The following is a 22,228-nucleotide window of genomic DNA, read 5'->3' on the forward strand; positions in this document are numbered from 1 at the left end:
AAATGTATACTGGCTGCAGTTAGTTTGAGGAATATGGTGGGGAAATAATATCCCAATGCACGTGTTGTCATCATCATCATCATCATCAACTTTATTCGGTTTTTACAAGAAAACCTTAAAAGTCAAACAAACCTTAAAAAAGACTCCATGAAATAATTTAACTCTAGCCATACATAATACAGAGTTAAATAGTAAACTCTTTTGATGGATCACTAATAAAAACTATTTCATATTATCATGGTAACCCAGATCAACCATTAAAATGAAGCGCAGCTGGACCTATTGCAGTCCTAAAAAAGCTAAGGGTGTATAATACTGAGTTACTTGAAAGCAGCTTTAACAAGATAAAAGCTGGTCTAGCCTGCCTAAACCTGACTTTCTTAAGAATAGGAATGATAAAAGACTTTCTTAGGACCTCATAAAAAATACAAAACATTAAAAAGTGAATCATATCCTGTGGAGACCTTCCGTCACAGCCACAGGGTAAGAGACACTGCCCTCTATATGCACGACGAGGATGAACTAAGAGATAATGAAAAAGGTCAAGACGCAGTTGAGTCAGTAAAAAGCATTCATGGGCACTTTTGAACCACGAAAGATAGAGCTCAGTGAATGGCACCGTCTTCAACAGGGAATACATATGAACACTGGGCTTCTTCAACTCCTCTTCTTCCCTGGCCCATGTGCACATTATGAAGAAGTCTCCTTTACCCAATACATATCCTTTCTACTTATTCCCTCTAGTTTCTGAAATAGATCAGGCCTGCCCATGCTGAAAAGACTTTCTTTAATATACCTTAACCAGCAAATACTGTTAAAATAATCAAGGGAAAGACAATCCCTCAGAATTACTTTACTTATGTTGGCTCCCTTCTTCATCCAGATTTTAATCCATTTTCATCCATAATAACAATGGATGATAGGCCAGCACTTTCTGAAAGGAAGGTCATCCCAAGTTCTTCATGGGCTATAAATGATGGAGTACATTAAAATAAGCAGAGAATCAGTCCAAAAAAAAGTGCTTTCAACAGATTGCAATACATTGTGCTCGATATAACCCCAAATCTCACTCCCGTAGGTGACCTTCGATATACATTTTGCTTTGCAAATCTGCAAAAGTGCCACCATCAGTCTACTTTCTAGTCTGGAGGCAAAATGAAGGACAGACGCAATAGCCCTTGCAAACTACTGTTTCTTTTGACTTGTCAAGGGACGTCAAATCAGGACTGCATCAAACACCACCCCTAGATATGAAAAGACGTTGGTCTTTGGGACAGGCATAGCCCCCACCAAAAACTGCAGGGCTTAACTAGATGCTGGCCTACCAGCATTATAAATGATTTGCTTTGTAAACCCCTTGCTGTCGTCAGAAGGACAGGCAAAATTCACACACAGCACTTTGATTATGAGTTGCAGTTGTTTGACGATTAATTGATTATTATGATATTGATACCTGATAGTATGGATTGACGATTATTGAGCCACTTACTATTTATAGACTTGATAATGTAATATTGACATTGATATTTTATATTGTTCATATGATTGCATACAATTAGAACATTGGTGACGTCACCGAATAGCAGATCTAAGCAGTATATTGACCAGTAGAAATCAAATAATTTTGCCACTTTTTGATGTATCCTGATTGAGTAGGTCAGAAATATGGAAATGAAAGCCACACTGCACACACTGGTCATTAAGCGGATACTGTTTAAGGCAAATTAATTTTACTACTGTATATATTAATGGCGTTTTAATACGAATATCATTCTTTTTAATATGTTTTAATATATTTATTACTGTGCACTTTAATGGTCGTATGGCCAAATAAGTTAATTTGATTTGATTTGACAAGCAAACTTCGCTTGCCCACCTGAGGGGAGTCAGTATTTCCTTTAAAAAAGGCCTGCTCCAAGTTATTAATATACAAATTAAAAAGAAAAAGGGCCAGGATACATCCTTGATGGACCCCTCTCTGAATACAAAACTCACTGGATACTTTGAGATCCTTAGAATAGAGTACTACAGCTTTTGTGTCTCTATGGGGATCCCTTAAAAACAGAACAGTGTTTCTAGTAATGCAAATAGAGAGCATTAACTGACAGAGATTTGATCTGTTAAGGCGATCAAACGTGGATGACAGATCCATGAAAGCTAATTAGATGGTTCCAGTACGGGCAACTGTGTACTTATTCAAGAGCAATTACAAATTTTAACTCTGGTCCACCATTGAACAACCCGGTCAAAAACCATATTGGACCTTGGTCAGAATATTATTATCATATACCCAGCTGGCCATTCCTTCCTACACATCTTCATTTCGCTTGTTATTGAGAGGGGTGGCACACAACTCTGCTCTGTTCCACCTTCATTTTGAATTTTATGTGCACTATTGGGACTTCTGTAAGAGTCCTTAGAGTACTGGTTCTATAAGTATGCCAAGGAAAAGCAGGTTATACTTAAAGAGGGGAAAGACAGAAGCTTTCATTAAAAAGGTTTCAATCATACCTGAGATTTGTTGATGATTGGATGTTTCTTAATAACCCAAGCTCTATAGGAATATGAAGAAATTCTTGTGTCTTTCACTGAAACTCCATTATGGTCAAAACATATGGCCAGCTTTTCATGGGTCTCTTCAAACTGTCTCCCAGCAGTAAAGAATCTGGGATTTATTAATGTTGTGTACAAAATCTACGACCTGTGATGAATATGATGTTAAAAACTATCTATAATAACTGTATTTACTATTGAAACTCGTTCACTTTTTTACATTCTCTTATAGAGTGCATATTGTACATGAATGTATTCAATCAACTAGGTTACTGAAATGCCAATTACTTTGGTGGGCTACAGTATTTTAAGCTCAAACATCAATTAATCAAAAATGTGCCATCTCATCTACCTCTAAAACTGATGAAAAGTGACAAATGACCATATCCAGCCAATTCTTGCTAGCTATGACTGCACTGGCAGCATATTGTTGCTCGGCTTACTGACCGCTTTAATTAGTCCGATGTTTTAAACTTAATGGTCACCATCGTTTTAAATTAGTTTGATGGTATTACTCACAGTCGCAATATTATGCGGCATGTTTGGAGGCATGATTTCCACTGAGTATTGCACGATTGGTATGCTAAGCGATATGTAGGTTAGACAAGTATTATTTGGGATACTTTATGCAGGGGAGAAGTGTTTCATTCTGCCTTTCGTTTGGGTATCTTACACCGGATGTATGGGTATTTCTACTATGACTGCACTAGCAGCATTATTTTTGCTCAGATTGCTGACCAATTTAATTAAGTTTGATGGTATGAACTTAGCGGTCACCACCGATCTATATTGGTTCGATGGTTTTACTCAAGATCGTGGTACTATGGGGCACGTTTGGAGGCAGGATTAACACCTAGCATTGTATGTTTGGTATGCCAAGCAATATGTTGGCTAGACAAATACTATTTTACTTCTTATGAGACGATAGAAGAAAACTGTATACTCTTACGTTAGTAGTCAATGTCACGATTGACAACAAGTCTGGAATCTGCAGACACAATAAAATACCATTCAAGGTATGTGTCCTGATATGATTTTTATACTAGGACCTTTCACCAACTACACGTGACACAGTATAAAGTTTGGACACATTTGATTTTATTTTGACATCTACGCTTTCTTCTTTTTCCCTCATTCAGTATACGCCAAGATACACTGGTATTTCACCTAATTCAGTCAGGATAGGACTAGAACGCACAGCTTTCTTTATTTTTCATGCTTATTTTGCATGGGGATATTCAGTTCAATTCAATATAACTTTATTTGGTTATTATGCAGAAAGAATAACCATAAAAGTGCAATTAATAATTCACAATTCCAAAATTTAAAAAGATATAAAAAAACAATCATGGTACATTAAAAACAAACTGGATAAATTTCATACATTAATTGATTTCCGTGATCTAAAAAACATTTTTTTTAAACGCGGAGACAGATGCAACAGTGAATCTAGTTTCTGGATGGTTAAAAAAGCAGGGCGACATTGCCTGAGTTCCATACTCTTCAATATTGGTACGATCCATCTTGTACTTGGAATGGTATAAAATTTACAGAATAAAGAATATGCATGTCCGATTGGCTGGACAAGTCGTCACAGGGACCTTTACAAAGTTGTCTTGTCCAGTCATTAATCTCGGGGAAACTTAAAAATCTAAATTAAATTGTTTAACTTAAACCGTGTTAAAAGGAACCTTTCAAAATCCCTCATGTGTAGCTTAACATACGGTTGAATATTAAACGTGGTCATTGTTAGGTGGTGAGCCACCACAGAAATCTTTGTCATTTCGATGTTAGTTCTATGATCTCCCAAATACATCATACAAAGATTTTTAAGTTCTTTCCTAGAGACCTGGCACATCGATAAGGGATCACTGTTGTATTCTTGGTGGCCTATTTGTATGAGAAACGTCTTTACGTAGTATAACCATCTTATCTTACTAACATTATCAAGGCTCATCACGTCCTTCAGGATAAAACGGTTAAAAACACACTTCTCGGTAGTCCATACCCTGTGCCACAAAAGATTCGGTTGTACCTTGATAACATCTTCGAGGTATGGTTGTACAAGTCCAGCATGGCAAATAAACGTGGAGACAGTATCTGGGACTGCTAAAAGGTATCTCATAAAACAATTTTCTGCCACCTGTAATGATTTCACATTTTCATAGCCCTATATTTCTGCACCATAGGTCGCAGTTGCTACACAAGTTGCTCTATATACACATAAAAGTTCCCCAATGGGTCGTCTGCCCACTTTTCTACTAAAATTAATCAAAGCCATCAAAGATTTAGAAAACAATAACCTTCTTGATTTTATTGCATTATTCCATAAACCGGACAGATCAAACAAGATTCCTAAATAAGGGAAAGTGGAGGTAAAATTCAGCGGGTTTGAATTCATGTACATTACTTTTTTCTTTTTATCTGCACCAGAACCACAATTCATACAGAACGTTTTTGTACGATTAATCCTCAAATCCAAATTTGTCATAAATTGGGAGAAAGATGTAACCATCTTTTGCATGGCCACGGGCGTCCGGGCCATCAAGACCGCGTCATCCGCGTATAGGAGTGCAGGGACAGATCTGTTAGCTATCATAGGCATATCCCCGCACTCCCGCAACAATGTTCTTTCTATGTCATTAATATAAATTGTGAACAAGAAGGGGGCAAGGACGCACCCTTGCCGCACTCCTCTTGAGATACTAAATTGTCTAATGCAGTGGTTCCCAAACATTTGACTGCTGAGGACCCCCACTGAATCACTACTGGAAGCCGGGGACCCCCAAGCAATTTGTACAAGTACACACCAAACAAATACTTGCATTACTAAAGCTTTTATTATTTACAGTGTGTGTTAATTTGGTAATGCGAAGATCTGACCGTTGCCACATTGGTTTTGCACTCTCTTCAGTGCTCTTTGGGCAAGATAATCCGCAAGTTCATGCATATAAACTGACTGCCAATGTATTTGTTTAAAAAAAAAATGGGTGGCACTCGGGGACACCACCACATCACTCGGGGACACCACCACATCACTCTGGGACACCACCACATCACTCATGGACACCACCACATCACTCAGGAACACCATCACATCACTCGGGGACACCACCACACTACTCGGGGGACCCCACCACATCACTCGGGGACCCCACCACATCACTCGGGGACACCACCACATCACTCTGGGACACCACCACATCAATCAGGAACACCACCACATCACTCAGGAACACCACCACATCACTCAGGGACACCACCACATCACTCGGGAACACCACCACATCACTCGGGAACACCACCACATCACTCGGAGCACCACCACATCACTCGTGGACACCACCACATCACTCTGAGACACCACCACATCACTCGGGGACACCACCACATCACTCAGGGGCACCACCACATCACTCAGGGGCACCACCACATCACTCAGGGACATCACCACATCACTCAGGGACACCACCACATCACTCAGGGACACCACCATATCACTCAGGGACACCACCACATCACTCATGGACACCACCACATCACTCAGGGGCACCACCACATCACTCAGGGACACTACCACATCAATCAGGGACACCACCACATCACTCGCGGACACATCCACATCACTGGGGGACACCACCACATCACTCTGGGACACCACCACATCACTCAGGAACATCACCACATCACTCAGGAACACCACCACATCACTCAGGGACACCACCACATCACTCGGGGACACCACCACATCACTCAGGAACACCACCACATCACTCAGGGACACCACCACATCTCTCGGGGACACCACCACGCCACTCGGGGACACCACCACATCACTCTGGGACACCCCCACATCACTCGGGGACACCACCACATCACTCAGGAACACCACCACATCACTCTGGGACACCACCACATCACTCGGGGACACCACTACATCACTGGGGGACACCACCACATCACTCTGGGACACCACCACCTCACTCTGGGGGACACCACCACATCATCTGGGGGACACCACCACATCACTCAGCCCAACCACATCATCACTCAGCACCACAACAGCACTGTCCTTGCTTGCTACCAACAAGCATTGCCATAGCCAATAGGACTCGCATTAGGAAAGTGTAAGCTATTGGCTTTCTGAGTAACAATGCCATTAATTTATATATTTTCAAAGCCAACACATATTAAAAAAAAGTGTCATTTACAATACCAATAGCTCACAATTTCCTAATGCGAGACCTATTGCATTGTAAATGCTTGTTTTATTGATTCTTATGCTGCGTGTGTCAGACTGGCCTGTGGGGAAACCCGCAGATAGAGAGACAGAACTGTGCTCATAGTTGTTGAATGTCACTCCTAATTACAGACTTGATGCTTCTCACCGCGCTCGTGTATTTTCTTCATGATAAACCCATGTGTAAATGTGCAATAATGATCATTAACTCATATTCTGTGGGAACGTTTAGTGTCGCTCCCGGGTACTGCACCGGGGACACTTGGGAGATGTCACGCTTTCCCACGTGTGGTGTGAGCATCTTGTTCCACAGGCTTGCTCGCAGTCCTATTACTGACTGTTGTACTTTTTAAAGAGAGAGAATGTATGTAAAGCGCTCTGATACCTACGGGTAAAGCTAGCGATATATAACACTTTTAAAATTAAAATTAAATTAGGGCACAGGGAAGTCCCCACCACAACATTTACGAAAGTGCTATTCGTAATCTCTGACTCTGACTCTCAGCTGGATCAAACTAAGGAATGTGAAGAAAGTGGTTGTCTGTGGAAACTGCTACAGCGCATCAATCCTGAAGCCATGAAATCCTAGGCCTTCGTTATATTAATTTATAGTCAAGTGTGCAGCAGATGAAAAGACAAGAAGTAAAGGGGAAGGGTCATCAGTAAAGAAGATTGTACCTGGAAATATACAGTCACTACTGGGTATGGTTTAAAAAGCTATTGCAGTCAGCGAAAGGAAAGGAAAAGATTAAAATGCATGAATCATTTTAACTTCAGGGCAGTTGTGACAAGCACACTTATTTACAAATATAATTACTCATCTGGTATGCTGTAGTCCTGAGTGGATGCGTCACAGAGTTTGAACTGCTTTCAAATACACCCATACAAACACGCACACACAAACACGCACACACAAACACGCACACACAAATTAAACACTTACATGCAGTTCCAGCCTCCAATGCTCATCTATCTCGCCACACAGCCGCTTTCAGGGCAAATGGGGACAGATAGCAAAATGCCCTGGGCCTGGTCACAAACAGAATAGGAAACGCACGCACTCCTGTGCGAGCTCGACGTCGGGTGATGGGCAGAAGTAAATAACACAATATAAGGGCCAGCACCCTTCAGCTTGCACCTATAGCTGAAGGGTGATTGTCCAGATTTCACTGCTGACTTGCCTCCCAGGCCCCAGGCGCCAGCAACATTCACACCTCTCCACTGTACTGTGCGCCTGGGGGCCAGATTGTATTGCAGTCTTGCTGCCCGGTGCCAAGTATATTCACACCTCATAAGCCTTTTGTTTTTTTACCGACGTTAGGCACTCAAGTCCTGCGGACCCCCTAGGAATGTGTCACGACCCCTGGGGGTCCGCGGACCACACTTTGGGAAACACTGGCCTAGTGCACTCCCCATTCTTACCAAATCTGACTTTGGCCCTTGCCCCCAAATAGAGCTCCCTAAGAAAAAGAATTATATTTTAATCTACCCCATATTTTTCTAAAATCAACCATAACTTACTGTGGGTGACACAATCAAAGGCTGACGTTAAATCAACAAAAGTTAAAAATGTGCGACCACCCTTGACTTTGGTATATTTTTCTAAAATAATATGTAAGTTAACGCCTTGGTCAATAGTGCCAAGGCCCATCCTGAATCCATATTGGAGATCACTAATTATCGAATGTTCGTCAGCCCATAGTTGTAATCTATTTAAAATCACGCAACCTATAATCTTAATGGTTGAGTCTAGTAATGATATAGGGCGATAGCAGAAGCAACTTGTTTTATCCCCCTTTTTGAATATAGGTACAATAATAGACTCATACCATGACAATGACAAACTGGTCGAACAGCATGCATTAAATAATTGTGTGGGGAGTGGACCCCATAAAGCCATATTATTTTTATACAGATCAACCGGCACCCCATCCGGGCCCGGAGCCTTTCCTCCCATACTGGCTTTAATGCACAAAGTAACCTCTTTCAAGGTAATACCAAGATCCACTCTCTTAAAAGTACGCAAGGGCTCCTCATCCACTACATTCTCAGTTTTGTACCTGCTCTGTTTGGTCGAGACACTATATAAATCTGCATAATGTGATACCCATTTACTCTCCGATATGGCTAGCTCTACGCTTGCTTTTGCTTTATCATTTAAAAAAGGGGCATTGACCGCTTTCCAGAAGGTTACAGTATCTCTTTTCAAAGAAGCCTCACACAAAGAATCCCATGCTTCCTTTTTCAGTGCCTCCTTTCTTTTTTTTCTAAAAGCTGTATCGAACCAGTCCACTGTATCTTCTCTAAGGTTATTTGTATCTACCCACAGGCTTTTTTTAATATGTGAGGCAATTACTGCAAAGTTTTTAATAATTACAGAATTGTCTGAATTTTCATCTAGACAAGCATAAATACTGGATTCGCATTTCTTTACAAGATTATAGAGAAAGTCCTCTGGGATCACTTTTGTCTATTTTAGGGAATACCCATTTTGTCTATTCAGGACAATATTATCTATAAGCTGCCTTGGTGTACTATTTCTATCAGATTAGTAGTGAGGTGCTATAATTTCGACACTTAAGGGAAAATGATCGCTTAAAGCGATATCCAAATTATTAAAATTCTTAACTTGTCTTCTATATCTTTATCTTGCAGACATCAATATATAATTGATTGTTGAAAATGCCCCTCTGCCATTGAATGTGGGACTAAAAGGGACCTCTGTTTGACAGATTCTATTAGCAAAGCCCATGTCACAGGAAAACATGATGTCATTCTTAAGGTCCCCGCATACAGTGTGTTCAAAGTGCGTTAGGCTGGTCTCTTTGTCAGCATTATACCACATGTCCCTAACTCCCCTCTATTACATAATGAACAGTTAAAATCCCCTCCCCAAATAACAAACTCTTCTTTAGTTTTCCATCCTAGCAAACTTTTAACCTCTATCCTCAATGCTTTCAGCATATCTTCCATTGCCTCAGAGGGAGCATTATTATAAAAGTTTACAATGATCAAACAAAGCGCTTTATCAATATGTATCCTGGCTGTATGATAATATATATTGTTATGGGGCATCTCTATTTTCTCACATTTAAAGAGATTCAATATTTAGGTACAGAGCCCCCCTTTAGCCCTACCATGTGTTCTAGCCTATTGCTGTTGTAAATAAGGTTTTAAAACCACAGAGATGATGGGCCTCTTTAATCCAGGTTTCTTGTAGACTCAATATGTCATACTCATTTACAAGATCAATCCAAATTTGATTGGACACCTTTGTTTTTAGGCCTGCCACATTCCAAAACATGGTCGACCATTTGCCCTTTTTAGTTGTGCTATCTGCCCGGCCATACAACCCAAATTATCACTAGTAGTGATGTTATTTTCAATCGTGATGTTCACTGCTATACCATTTTCCTCCATTACGCCAGTCTCTTCAATATTAGTTGCCCCAGGTCTTGCACAAGAATCTAATTGAAAACAAGTTGCTCCATCTGGGGTATCACCATTTGATTGTTTTACATTTGGTAGATTTAACATCACATTAGCAGTAGGGTTCCCGGGACTCAGTCAGCCTACTCCTTCAAGCCCATAAAGCATGTCAAAGCAATTAAACGTCGGTATGTTAAATTGATTTTTATGCACGATCACGGAAACTCCTCGTTGTACCCCAGAAGAATACGAATTTAGTGGCACACCAAAAGAGGGGGGGGGGTAAAAGTAGCTTACATCAAATGTTTGTATACAATTTACTCCTCTTCAGTGGTACCAGTCGCAAATATGATGAACCACCCGTCTATCCCTAAAATTAACAATGATACAATCACCAGCTAGGTCCTCTGATCTATGACCCACCCAACTTACTCTTCGTGCATATAATATTTCACTGTGTATATAGTAAGGGAGGGGTCTATTGTTATTTAGCCAAAAGGTTACCTTATTTTTTAATTCGGAGTAGGTTTCTATTTTATCATTGTCCAAATCAGGAACCCCAGTCAATACAACAACATATGGAAACGAGTCTGGTGTTAAATCAATGCACAAATGAGTGCGCTTTACAAAATGTGTTATTTCCTTTACCACACATGTTGATTTTTGGGCCTGTCCCAGATCCTGGGATTCCTGTTCCAACACCCCTCCCCCTACTGCTTGGCGTCCATCTCTTCCTTGTATCAGTCTCCCACTTTGGGTACTTGTGCCAACTTGGCTAGTTCCGCATAACGGTAATGAAGGTGTATTAGATGCAGTTGGAATGTGCAATGGGGGAATTATGGTTGTGGGTTCTCGTGTTATTTATTTTCCACAATACTTGGCTTGGGTATACTTTCTACGGATATTTCAGGGTATCAAAATTTACTGTAGTTAGCTGTTCAAATTTTCCCAATCTTTCGCCAATCATTTTTAACCTCTCTAGCAAGGGTAGCATTAAGGACTAAATCAGTTGTTCTACTTTCTCCATAAATCCCTCAACAATTTGGACCGAAGGCAGAGGAGGATCAGCCGACTCTGTCGGCAAAGCCTTTAACTGGGGAGTAGATGTCGGTGAAGGTGCAATAACTAATGAGGCCGAGATCTCAGGTTCACCATTCTTAGTTGTTCTAGACGTTTTTATTACCTTTGGCCATTCACCCTTAGGAGAACCCCCTCCACGCTTCCTCTTAACAGAGGGTCCTGATGCTTTGTCACAGGTCGATTAGACAACTCTTGTGGCTGATGGTCATTGCCTTCTCCCACAATAGCGTTATTAACATTAGTAGGCATTTGTTGTTCTGGTCCTTCTGGCGAAATTGCTGACATTAAACCTCCTAAAGATGATCGTTTGGAGTACATAGGGTCTAGTGAGAGGCGATGTTCAGTCAAGGCTATCTCATGCACTAATACTGATGTGGCCCTAGTTATAAATTGGTCTAATGTCCCAACACCACTCCCACCTGTCGCTACTTTCTTCCCTTTCACTGCACGTGCTGCCATTAATCCTGCATGCTGCACTATATTGCGTTTCCCAACTTTCCTACGCTGCTAGTTAAAACAAATTTCAAGACACAGTTAATAATGTCCTTACGATGGTAGCGTTGTTCGAGGGGTGGCCCAGCCCAGCCTCCTCCAGTCTTGGCGGGCGCGGACGGGTACTGCGGGAGCCCTTGAGAGTTTATGAAGCGGCTCCTGGCGCTTTGCGGTGATGCGGTGAAAGGCGCCGCAGGAGGATGCTGGGGGATGTAGTCCCCGTCCTCTGATGGCGCGAGTGTGGTGGCAAGAAGAACCGTTGCAGATCCCCGTGGACTGTTTGGCAGCAAACCAGCAAGGCAGGCTGAAGAAAGGCAACACTGGAGGGCGAAAAGGTATGAGCGAGGGACCCGCGCTGCGGGAGCCCTCGAGAGTTTATGAAGCGCCTCCTGGCGCTTTGCGGTGATGTGGTGAAAGGCGCCGCAGGAGGATGCTGGGGGATGTAGTCCCTGTCCTCTGATGGGGCGAGTGTGGCAGCAAGAAGAACCGTTGCAGTCCCCCGTGGACTGTTTGGCAGCAAACCAGCAAGGCAGGCTGAAGAGAGGCAACACTGGAGGGCAACAAGGTATGAGTGAGGGACCTTTATACTCTTATGTTACTAGTCCATGTCACGATGGACAACAAGTCTGGAATCTGCAGACACGATAAAATACCATTCAAGGTATCTGTCCTGTTATGATTTTTATACTAGGACCTATCACCAACTACACATGACACAGTATAAAGTTTGGACACATTTGAATTTATTTTGACATCTACGCTTTCTTCTTTTTCTCTCATTCAGTATACGCCAAGATACACTGGTATTTCCCCTTTGATATTTCAGTCAGGATAGGACTAGAATGCACAGCTTTCTTTCTTTTTCATGCTTATTTTGCATGGGGATATACTTATATGCATATCTCTCCTTGGTGGTAGGGGCTATTACAAACACCACAAAATGATTTTATATAAATAGGGCACAATGAATGTACAGATTCAGTTTTAGTTCTCACAGACATCCTGTTTGGATTAATTCACCTTATGAACAATGGTTCTTTGACTGGCAGCGTGGTGCCTCTAGGTATTTTGAGAATGTGGCAAACACCGGCTCGGACTTAACACCATCACCAGGGGTTAGGTTTTGCCAAAACCATAACTGTCAATGAACTCTCAGACAATGTTGTAATAATTGACAATTCCAGACCAGAAGAAGTCGTATCGTATGGTGACCACATCTGAAGACGAAAAACACGTTGGTTGGTGTGAGGCTGAAAATACATACCTGAATAAAACGAATATTAGATGACAAGGGGCCAACGATCTGATTACTATTGTTTTACTTTTTTTGGACACTTACGGTGTATGTGCTCAGGGCGTTGGTTATCATTGAGTATTTCTGAGGATGCTGGGTTGACATCCCTACCGTTAGAGCACTACGGGGCAGATTTACAACCCCCTTGCACCACTTTTGCGTCATTTTTCCCATGTTAAAAACGACGCAAATGTGGCGCAAGGGACTTGTAAATCTGCCTCTTAGTATTACTGATATTATATACATATGGGTACATTGCCTGTGTGCACCTGATCTACCACATTCACCCCCTGCAGCTTCTAATAAATACATTGTGTGATAGGAGAAGAGTGTATATTTCTACACAGGGATATCCGAGCACTGTGACTTTATAATATATTAATGGTACTTTCAAGCAATTGTGACAGTAAGAATGTTATAAAAATTGACAGCTATAATATTATCACACATGCAAATGTGAAAAGAACATTTAAGAGGAATTTACATCTTCGATAAATGAATACTTCAGCTTAAAACTCAAAGTGACAGCATTTTGAAACAAGGAGAAGGTAAGCTTAGATGGTCCATTTAACAAGGCTACTTTCTATGAGAGAAAATTGAAAGAGAGATGGCAGCATACTAGTCTCCTTTGCAATCTTTACCTATTTCACATTAAACGTTCTTTCACTAACACGGTGTATACAAAAAGGTAGTTCAGTCACAAAAGGGGTTTCTTGTTTCTTCTTTGGAATCTCTTCTCCTCCATTCTCAAAACAGTAGGGATACTATTAAATTTCTCCCCACCCCAAGTGGGTTATGGTCAGGGTTACCAGTCCAAGATTTATGTTCCTGTATGTAAAAATAGTATACAAAACCTTCCTATAATAGGAATAGCCCAAACGTTCTCACCCACTTAGGCTTTTGGATGTAATACACACAGAAGGCTTTGACACAATTATAGAGGGGGTGTTCGACCATCAACGTGGCAGGATCAATGTTATACATCTAGTCTGCATGTTTTTAAATCTATCTCTAAATGTGTATGGCTTACTTTATTTTACGTGTTACTAGGTGCATAGCATTAAGTTCCTTAAATCACGTTTTCAGCATGTAATCTAAGATATCCAAACAACAGATTTCTAAAGTAAAATATTACCTTGGTCGTCAAAGGACATGATCTGTTTAGACTCTTCTTTCTTGTATTGAGAGAATGGCAAACTTGTAGTCAATTCACACTCGTCATCAAAAAGAAGCAACTCTGGGAAATTTCGGAAACAGTTATTTGGTAACAGGTTAAAACATCTAAATCAATAAATGACTGACTTACGTGTGTTTAACAATTATGCTGCTTAACAAAGACATGAGCTTTAGAATAGCCCTGAGTTTAAAGGGGTTTGCTGAAAATGTTACAGTTGGAATTATTGCACACTATTTTTGGGCATTGGACAACTACCATAACCAATACTTGAATGACTTGAATGAGACAACAAAAACCTGGAGTATCCTGGATACCAACTGCACCCAAAAAAAAGACATAGACAAGAAAACTAAAATGGGCAGGTACCAGCTCTCTGCTGACAGAGTGAAACCCTTCCTCCCAGAATGAGAACTATAACTGTAATTCAAACTCTCATATTCTTGCGTCTGAGTTGTGGAAATGGCAGGCACCATGGTATCCCAGACTCCACAATGGTCTCTGTTTAAGGGCATCCTACAAACAGCAGCATATTGCACCAATGGTCTGAACAAATATGAGAGCATCACCCTGACCAAACTACGCTGTCTCCCTTGGCCAGCCCACACCACCTTCAAAACAAGTTGCATCATCAACAAAGCCATCATGACTGGCAACCTGCCTCATCAGCTGACAGGATCACTGACATAATATCGAGGGACAGAATATCGGCCATCAAGAATATCGTTGAAAAAATATCGACAGACAAAATATCGAGTTTCTATCTACAAACAGGTAAGTACAAAAATATTGAGTTAAAAATATCGTTTACTAAAATATAGTTTTTAAAAATATCGACTTTACTAAAAAACAATGTTAAATTAAATGAATATTAAAAATTAATTACTAAAATATACTTAAAAATACTTAAATTAACTTATAATAATTAAATAGTTAATGAAAGTTAAAAAACATTTTTAATTCATATTTGTTAAAACATATATATATAGTAACAAAATATAATTAAATAATAGCCAATATTATTAACGTACAATAACAAAAGTGTAAAAATTATTATTCCCACTCCAAAGAGTGCAACAGTAGGGAAAGCGTTGGATAGCGTAAGAGTAAAAATTACTATTCCCACTCCAAAGAGTGCAACAGTAGGGAAAGCGATGGATAGCGTAAGGATAAAAATTACTATTCCCACTCCAAAGAGTGCAACAGTAGGGAAAGGGTTGGATAGCGTAGGGGTTTAAATTACTATTCCCACTCCAGTGGGTGCAATAATAGGGAAAACGTTGGATAGCGTAGAGGTAAAATGTATTATTCCCACTCCAATGGGTGCAACAGTAGGGAAAGCGTTGGATAGCGTAGGGGTTAACATTACTATTCCCACTCCAGTGAGTGCAACAGTAGGGAAAGCGTTGGATAGCGTAGGGGTTAAAATTACTATTCGCACTCCAGTGGGTGCAACAGTAGGGAAAACGTTGGATAGCGTAGAGGTTAAATTTACTATTCCCACTCCAGTGGGCGCAACAGAAGGGAAAGCGTTGGATAGCATAGGGGTAAAAATTACTATTCCCACTCCAGTGGGTGCAACAGTAGGGAAAGCGTTGGATAGCGTAAAGGTTAAAATTACTATTCCCACTCCAGTGGGTGCAACAGTAGGGAAAGCGTTGGATAAACATTACTATTCCCACTCCAAAGAGTGCAACAGTAGGGAAAGCATTGGATAGCGTAGGGGTAAAAATTACTATTCCCACTCCAGCGGGTGCAACAGTAGGGAAAGCGTTGGATAGCGTAGGGGTAAAAATTACTATTCCCACTCCAGTGGGTGCAACAGTAGAGAAAGCGTTGGATAGCGTAGGGGTTACTATTCCCACTCCAGTGGGCGCAACAGAAGGGAAAGCGTTGGATAGCGTAGGGGTTAAAATTACTATTCCCACTCCAAAGAGTGCAACAGTAGGGAAAGCGTTGGATAGCGTAGGGGTTAAAATTACTATTCCCACTACAGTGGGTGCAACAGTAGGGAAAGCGTTGGATAGCGTAGGGGTTAAAATTACTATTCCCACTCAGGTGGGTGCAACAGTAGGGAAAACGTTGGATAGCGTAGGGGTTAAAATTACTATTCCCACTCCAAAGAGTGCAACAGTAGGGAAAGCTTTAGATAGCGTAAGGGTTAAAATTACTATTCCCACTCCAGAGAATACAACATTAGGGAAAGTAAATACTTCATATATTATGTAAAAATTTAAAAATGAATATCAATTAATAATTAATTAAAAATAATTAAAATTTGTATATAATATAATAATTGATATATTAAAATTACTAATTAACAATAAATATTTCAATTGATCACCTATTAATACAAATTAATTAAAAATTAACAATTAATTATTTAATAATTAAAAATTATTTAACAATTATTTCCAATTAAATAAATGTAAATACATTTAATTATTGTATTAATTATTAATAAATTACTTCCCACCCTATTCCCCTATAAACCCACAACCCGCTACAAAAAATAAATTAATCAATTAAATTAAATTAATTGGCAAATAAAATTTTTATAATTACCCATAACTACTTGATTAATAATTAATTCTAAATAAATACCAATAATTAATTTTACATATTTAATTAATTATAATGTAATTACTTCCCACCCAATTCCCCTATAAACCCACAACCCGCTACAGAAAATAAATTAGTAAAATTTACATAATTACCAATTAATCAATTAATTAATTAATTAATTAAAATGAATTAATAAAATGAATTACCAATTACAATTTAATTAATTAACAAATATAAATTAATTAACAATTAATTAAAAATTACTATCAATAAATAAATTTACATATTTAATTAATAATAATTAAATTACTTCCCACCCTATTCCCCTATAAACCCACAACCTGCTACAGAATTACATTACGCAATAATTATAAAAACAAAATTCATTAATTAAACAGAAATACACACTTTTCACACATATTATAACATAAAAATACACTATAAAAAATTAGATATTATTAAAAAATCGATATTTTTAACTATCTATATTATATACTTCGATATTTCAACTTTCTATATTTTTAACAGTCGATATTACATCACTTACCTTAAAAACGATATTTTGGTTATCTATATTCTGTCCTGTCGATATTTTGTCCAGTCTATATTTACAACTCAATATTATGTCCAATCGATATTTTGGACTCGATATTATGTCTGTTAACCTAGCTGACAACCTCACCTCAGTCAGTGGCTCTCGTCACACCAACAGCCAGGACACAACCAGCCTGGAGACAAAGAAGTGTAAAAATCAATGCAACAGGCTTTCTCCCTTTGGGCATCTAGGATCTGGAACAGCAACTCTTTATAAATCAGTACTGATCCAACCCTATTCCAATTTAGGACAGTACTGAGAACACGGCTCTTTAAAGAAGACCACAGCAAGATTAAGTAACAGCCAGCATCCACTTCCAGAACCCAGCTTTCACTCTCCCTTTATTTATTGAGTCTGCTTTCCTTTGACCCTGCACAGTGATCAAGGCACTTTAGTTCAGTTCATGATAAGCAAATATCACATACATACAGCTTCAACCTATGACAGACACTTTCCCGTAATAACATTTATTTAACAACATTTTCAAAATTTCACATGCACATTAGCAATACTTTAAAACACTGGTTTACTCCTGGTATTGTGTCAAGGCCACACACCAGACAGACATCAGTATAGGCCTACATGAACATTATGTCAAACCCACCTAGAAGTAGCAGAGTGCCAACACCTCAGGTTTCATGTGCGGGTCTAGTGCTTTTACACTCCCAGCCTATAAACAACAGTATCAAAAAACACAAGAGAAAATGAAAATATGTCATCCTGAACAACAACAATGAAAACCTGCGATGTCAAGTCTACACTAACCTGAACACAACTGTACAAAGACAGAACTCTTCTTCTTACTAGACAACACTGATACTTAGGACAAAAATTTAAAGTCAACCTGTATTGTTAGAAAAATATTTGACCTCCAAGAGGGCTGCAGAACTGATTCAGGCCAATCACTAGAATCCCCTTCACTTTGCGGAAATATTCTAGCAACTAAAAAAGCCTAAATTAACTGAAAAGCCAATATCTCCTAAATAACAGCCACTCTCAGTCATTGGTGATTCCCACCCGATATCCACCTAATCTTGTCAGCCCCCCCCCCCCCCGAAAATGGTACAAACACCAGACACCTCAAAAGCACACCTCATTACCCCCACTGTTGCATCTAAGCTCTATCATTATGATAATCCAAGCTCATTTGTGAAACTCAATCAGCCTTGAATCATACACTAGACATACATAACCCATTATCACTTTTCGGGGGGAGTGGCTGATGGTCAAACATGATGGCTGCTTGCTAGAGTGGTTACCGCAATCTACTGGCCTTAACCCCAAACATCCGACACACTATCTGTCCCCGTGCTGGGAAGCCTGTATTTAAAGGTCATTAGGGAAACCAGATATCTTCATTTGTGCTGACTGACACCTCATTCTCCCAACACAAGGTGCAACCTAATGAATTAGGCTGACCCGCAGCCTTGATTGCAGCTGCGGGGGAGGCCGCTGCTGGTGACCAGAGGTAAGGTGGAGCTGTAGTGGCCCTGCTACATCTCCAGACGGAAGATTTTGCAAGAGAGCTCTAGACGGTGAGAGTGGGTAATGACCACACCCCAACAAAATACGTTGTGCCCGAGAACTATGTGTGCACCAGGTGTCAAGAATTCACTGAGTTGTAATGTCCTGACATCGAAACGGAATCACAAGTAAGCAAAGTACCTTACCACCAGAAGCAATACACAATGGAAAAGACACTGACTTTTTTAGATGCTCAAACTTCGAATGGTATTGAGAAGACTGCAATAAATGAGCTGCAAGATTTCCAACATGGCCGTCATCGTTCAAGAGGACAAGTCTATGTAGTCTAGTGGTTGGGAGTCCAAGAACCGAGACTTCCGTTACTGCGTACGTGCGAACTACACAGTGTGGACTTCAATTGAAATACTAGTGAGGAATGGCAGTGTCTCCTGAGCGAGCATCATATTTGAGGAGAATTCTTGGTTGGGAACCGGAGCTGGAGGGTAGTGCTCTTCCGCAGTGCATGAGCAGTATATTATAAGGAAATTCCAAGCCTCCAAAAAGGTTGTGTCTCATGGAGATTAGTTTTGAAACTGTTTCTAGTCAGGAAGATTAGCAACTCGATGGCAGCGATCTGAGTTACCTGATCTGCTCTGAGCTGTGTCATTTTCCTCAAAACGTCCCAGAAGCAAATGCAAATGACACATGCAACTTTTACCTTTCTTCATCAAATAATTATACACTGTACTAAAATAAGGCAAAGTATTCTGCTTAAGGAAAAAAGATAATTCCATTGAGAGCAATTCAATTTCAAACCATATATATATATATGCACGGAGACAGCACACGACAGCCATTAACAGTCATTAACAGACTCCAAAAGGCCCAAAATGCAGCTGCCCGCATTTTGTTCGCTCTACCAAAACACTGTCATACGTCCCATATTCTGTGGCGTTTACACTGGCTACCGGTGACACAACGTATCCAATTTAAGACCCTTTGTTTAATTCATAAAATCCTTTATTGTTCTGGCCCCCACATCTTACGAGGTCTCTGTTCCACCTATGTCCCCACACGTGCTCTCCGTTCGGCGGACCTTCACCTTGCCTGTACCATCAAAATCCGAAGGAGCAGAGCTGGTGGCCGTTCCTTCAGATATTTGGCACCGAAATTGTGGAATTCGATCCCCTCAGAGGTGCGTGCTACAAATAACTATTTGTCATTTAGGAAACAAATCAAAACCTGGCTGTTTCCTTCTATCTAGGGTTCCTAGTGGCGCTACACGTCATCTCCATGGGTCAGGTTGCCTTGCTTCAAGTTGTCTGCAGCGGTGGTACGCCCTGTTGCTGGGGTAGCCATGAGCTATATAAGCATTTCTAACATTAACATTAATATATATATATATATATATATATATATATATATATATATATATATATATATATATACACTGAAAAAACCATAGGTATAGACCATATATAGTTAGGAATTAGCATTTACAAAACCCTATTTTACTCACACAAAACCATTGAAATTCGCATATATAGTTAGTTGCACTAACTATATATCGCGCACCCGCAATCCACTGCTGATCATGTCACATATTACATCATTCATGACATGGTCAGTGACATCACTGATGACCTCACTGATGACATCTCAAATGACATCACTTATTACATCACTGATGACATCTCAAATGACATCACTGATGGCATCTCATTTGACATTACTGATCACATCACTGATGACATCATTCATGTGATAATACGATGAACCTCTTCAGACTCTAATATAACCTTAGATACACTCAGTGTAAACAGACACTCACAGGCTGTCACTCATCCATGGAGTTACTCACACACCTAGTCAGTCATGCAAAGAATCAATCACACCTCCATTTCCTCAACTATACAGTTATACACACCTTACTTATTCAAACATATACTAACACATACTTACTCTCTTATACAATCCCTGATACAAGTTCACAATGATCCATACAGCCACTCACACATTCACTGGCTCTTATGCACAGTTATTTATATATGTCAACTCTCACATGTACTGTGTTTTACATATGTACTTACTTTGACATGTAGCACTGAGATATCCATTCACTCACAATACACTCATGCACACAGTCAACCACCCATACAGCTGTTTCCACATGCACTTTTGAACCCATACATCTAGTGAATCAACTGCTCATACATCTATGCACAGAGTCATACAACTCCCAGCCACCCACACACACACTCAGTCTCCCATACAAATACTTGGGCAACCAATCAATAACCCATATAGTTACTCATATAGCTACTGATCAACACATGCAGCAGTTTACAGAACAACAGACATAATGATGCACAAATTAAGACAGTTTAGTCACTAACCCATGCACTCGGTGAGACACATTTAATCACTCACTCATACAGTCAGTCACGCACCTACTAAATCCTTCATCCAGACACTTATACATCCACTCATTCTTCAATATGTAAGACATATTTTAACTTTACAGAAACGTAGTCACTGGATGTTGTCATCAGTGATGTCATCAGTGATGTCATTTGAGATGTCATCAGTGATGTCACTGACCATGTCATGAATGATGTAATATGTGACATGATCAGCAGTGGATTGCGGGTGCGCGATATATAGTTAGTGCAACTAACTATATATGTGAATTTCAATGGTTTTGTGTGAGTAAAATAAGGTTTTGTAAATGCTAATTCCTAACTATATATGGTCTATAAACTATGGTTTTTTCAGTGAATTTTCAAGGTTTTGTAAATGCTAATTTCTAACTATATATGGTCTATAACCTATGGTTTTTTCAGTGAATTTCAATGTTTTGTTAATAGCAAATATCAAAAGCTGTAAAATGCATTCTTCTTTTAAAGGAAAAATATATTTTATATGTATTTAATATAATTTTTTTATGTATATAAATTTTTTGAGGGAAGGAATTTATCAACTATCATGCTGAAGAAGAGTGTGGGGAAAAAAAAACAAAGAGGAGGACTAAGAGGAAAGAACAATCAGTTCAAAAATACAATTGCTTTAAAGCATGAAGTGCTTTTCCACACATTTACATTTAAATAACCCATATTAGAACATACAAAATATCTACAGAGGAGACGGTGTACATTGAATTTTAGACTCTTCATTGGTACCTACATGTTGGTACTTACATCACCCACACAACACAACAGCTCTATTCAGAGCTACCCTACCTCAAAGCACTCTAAAATATTATGTTACTATTTCCCTTGGTTTTCCCCTTGTTACGCTTTCCGGAACGCTACCCGGTGCGCGGACCGGGCGGTAACCGTGCGA

General features: G+C 39.8%; 1 protein-coding gene across 1 annotated transcript in view; it reads right to left on the reverse strand.

The window, feature by feature from the left end:
• LOC147673861 (uncharacterized) overlaps nucleotides 1-22,228 on the reverse strand; it is a 1,240,526-nt gene that overhangs the window by 219,842 nt on the left and 998,456 nt on the right. The window contains exon 13 of the mRNA XM_086947748.1: nucleotides 14,224-14,325. Coding sequence (XP_086803874.1) covers nucleotides 14,224-14,325 — 102 coding nt within the window. The remainder of the gene's footprint in view (nucleotides 1-14,223; nucleotides 14,326-22,228) is intronic.

This window comes from Lissotriton vulgaris, chromosome 12 (genome assembly GCF_964263255.1).
Source record: "Lissotriton vulgaris chromosome 12, aLisVul1.2, whole genome shotgun sequence".
NCBI classification, from domain to species: Eukaryota; Metazoa; Chordata; class Amphibia; order Caudata; family Salamandridae; genus Lissotriton; species Lissotriton vulgaris.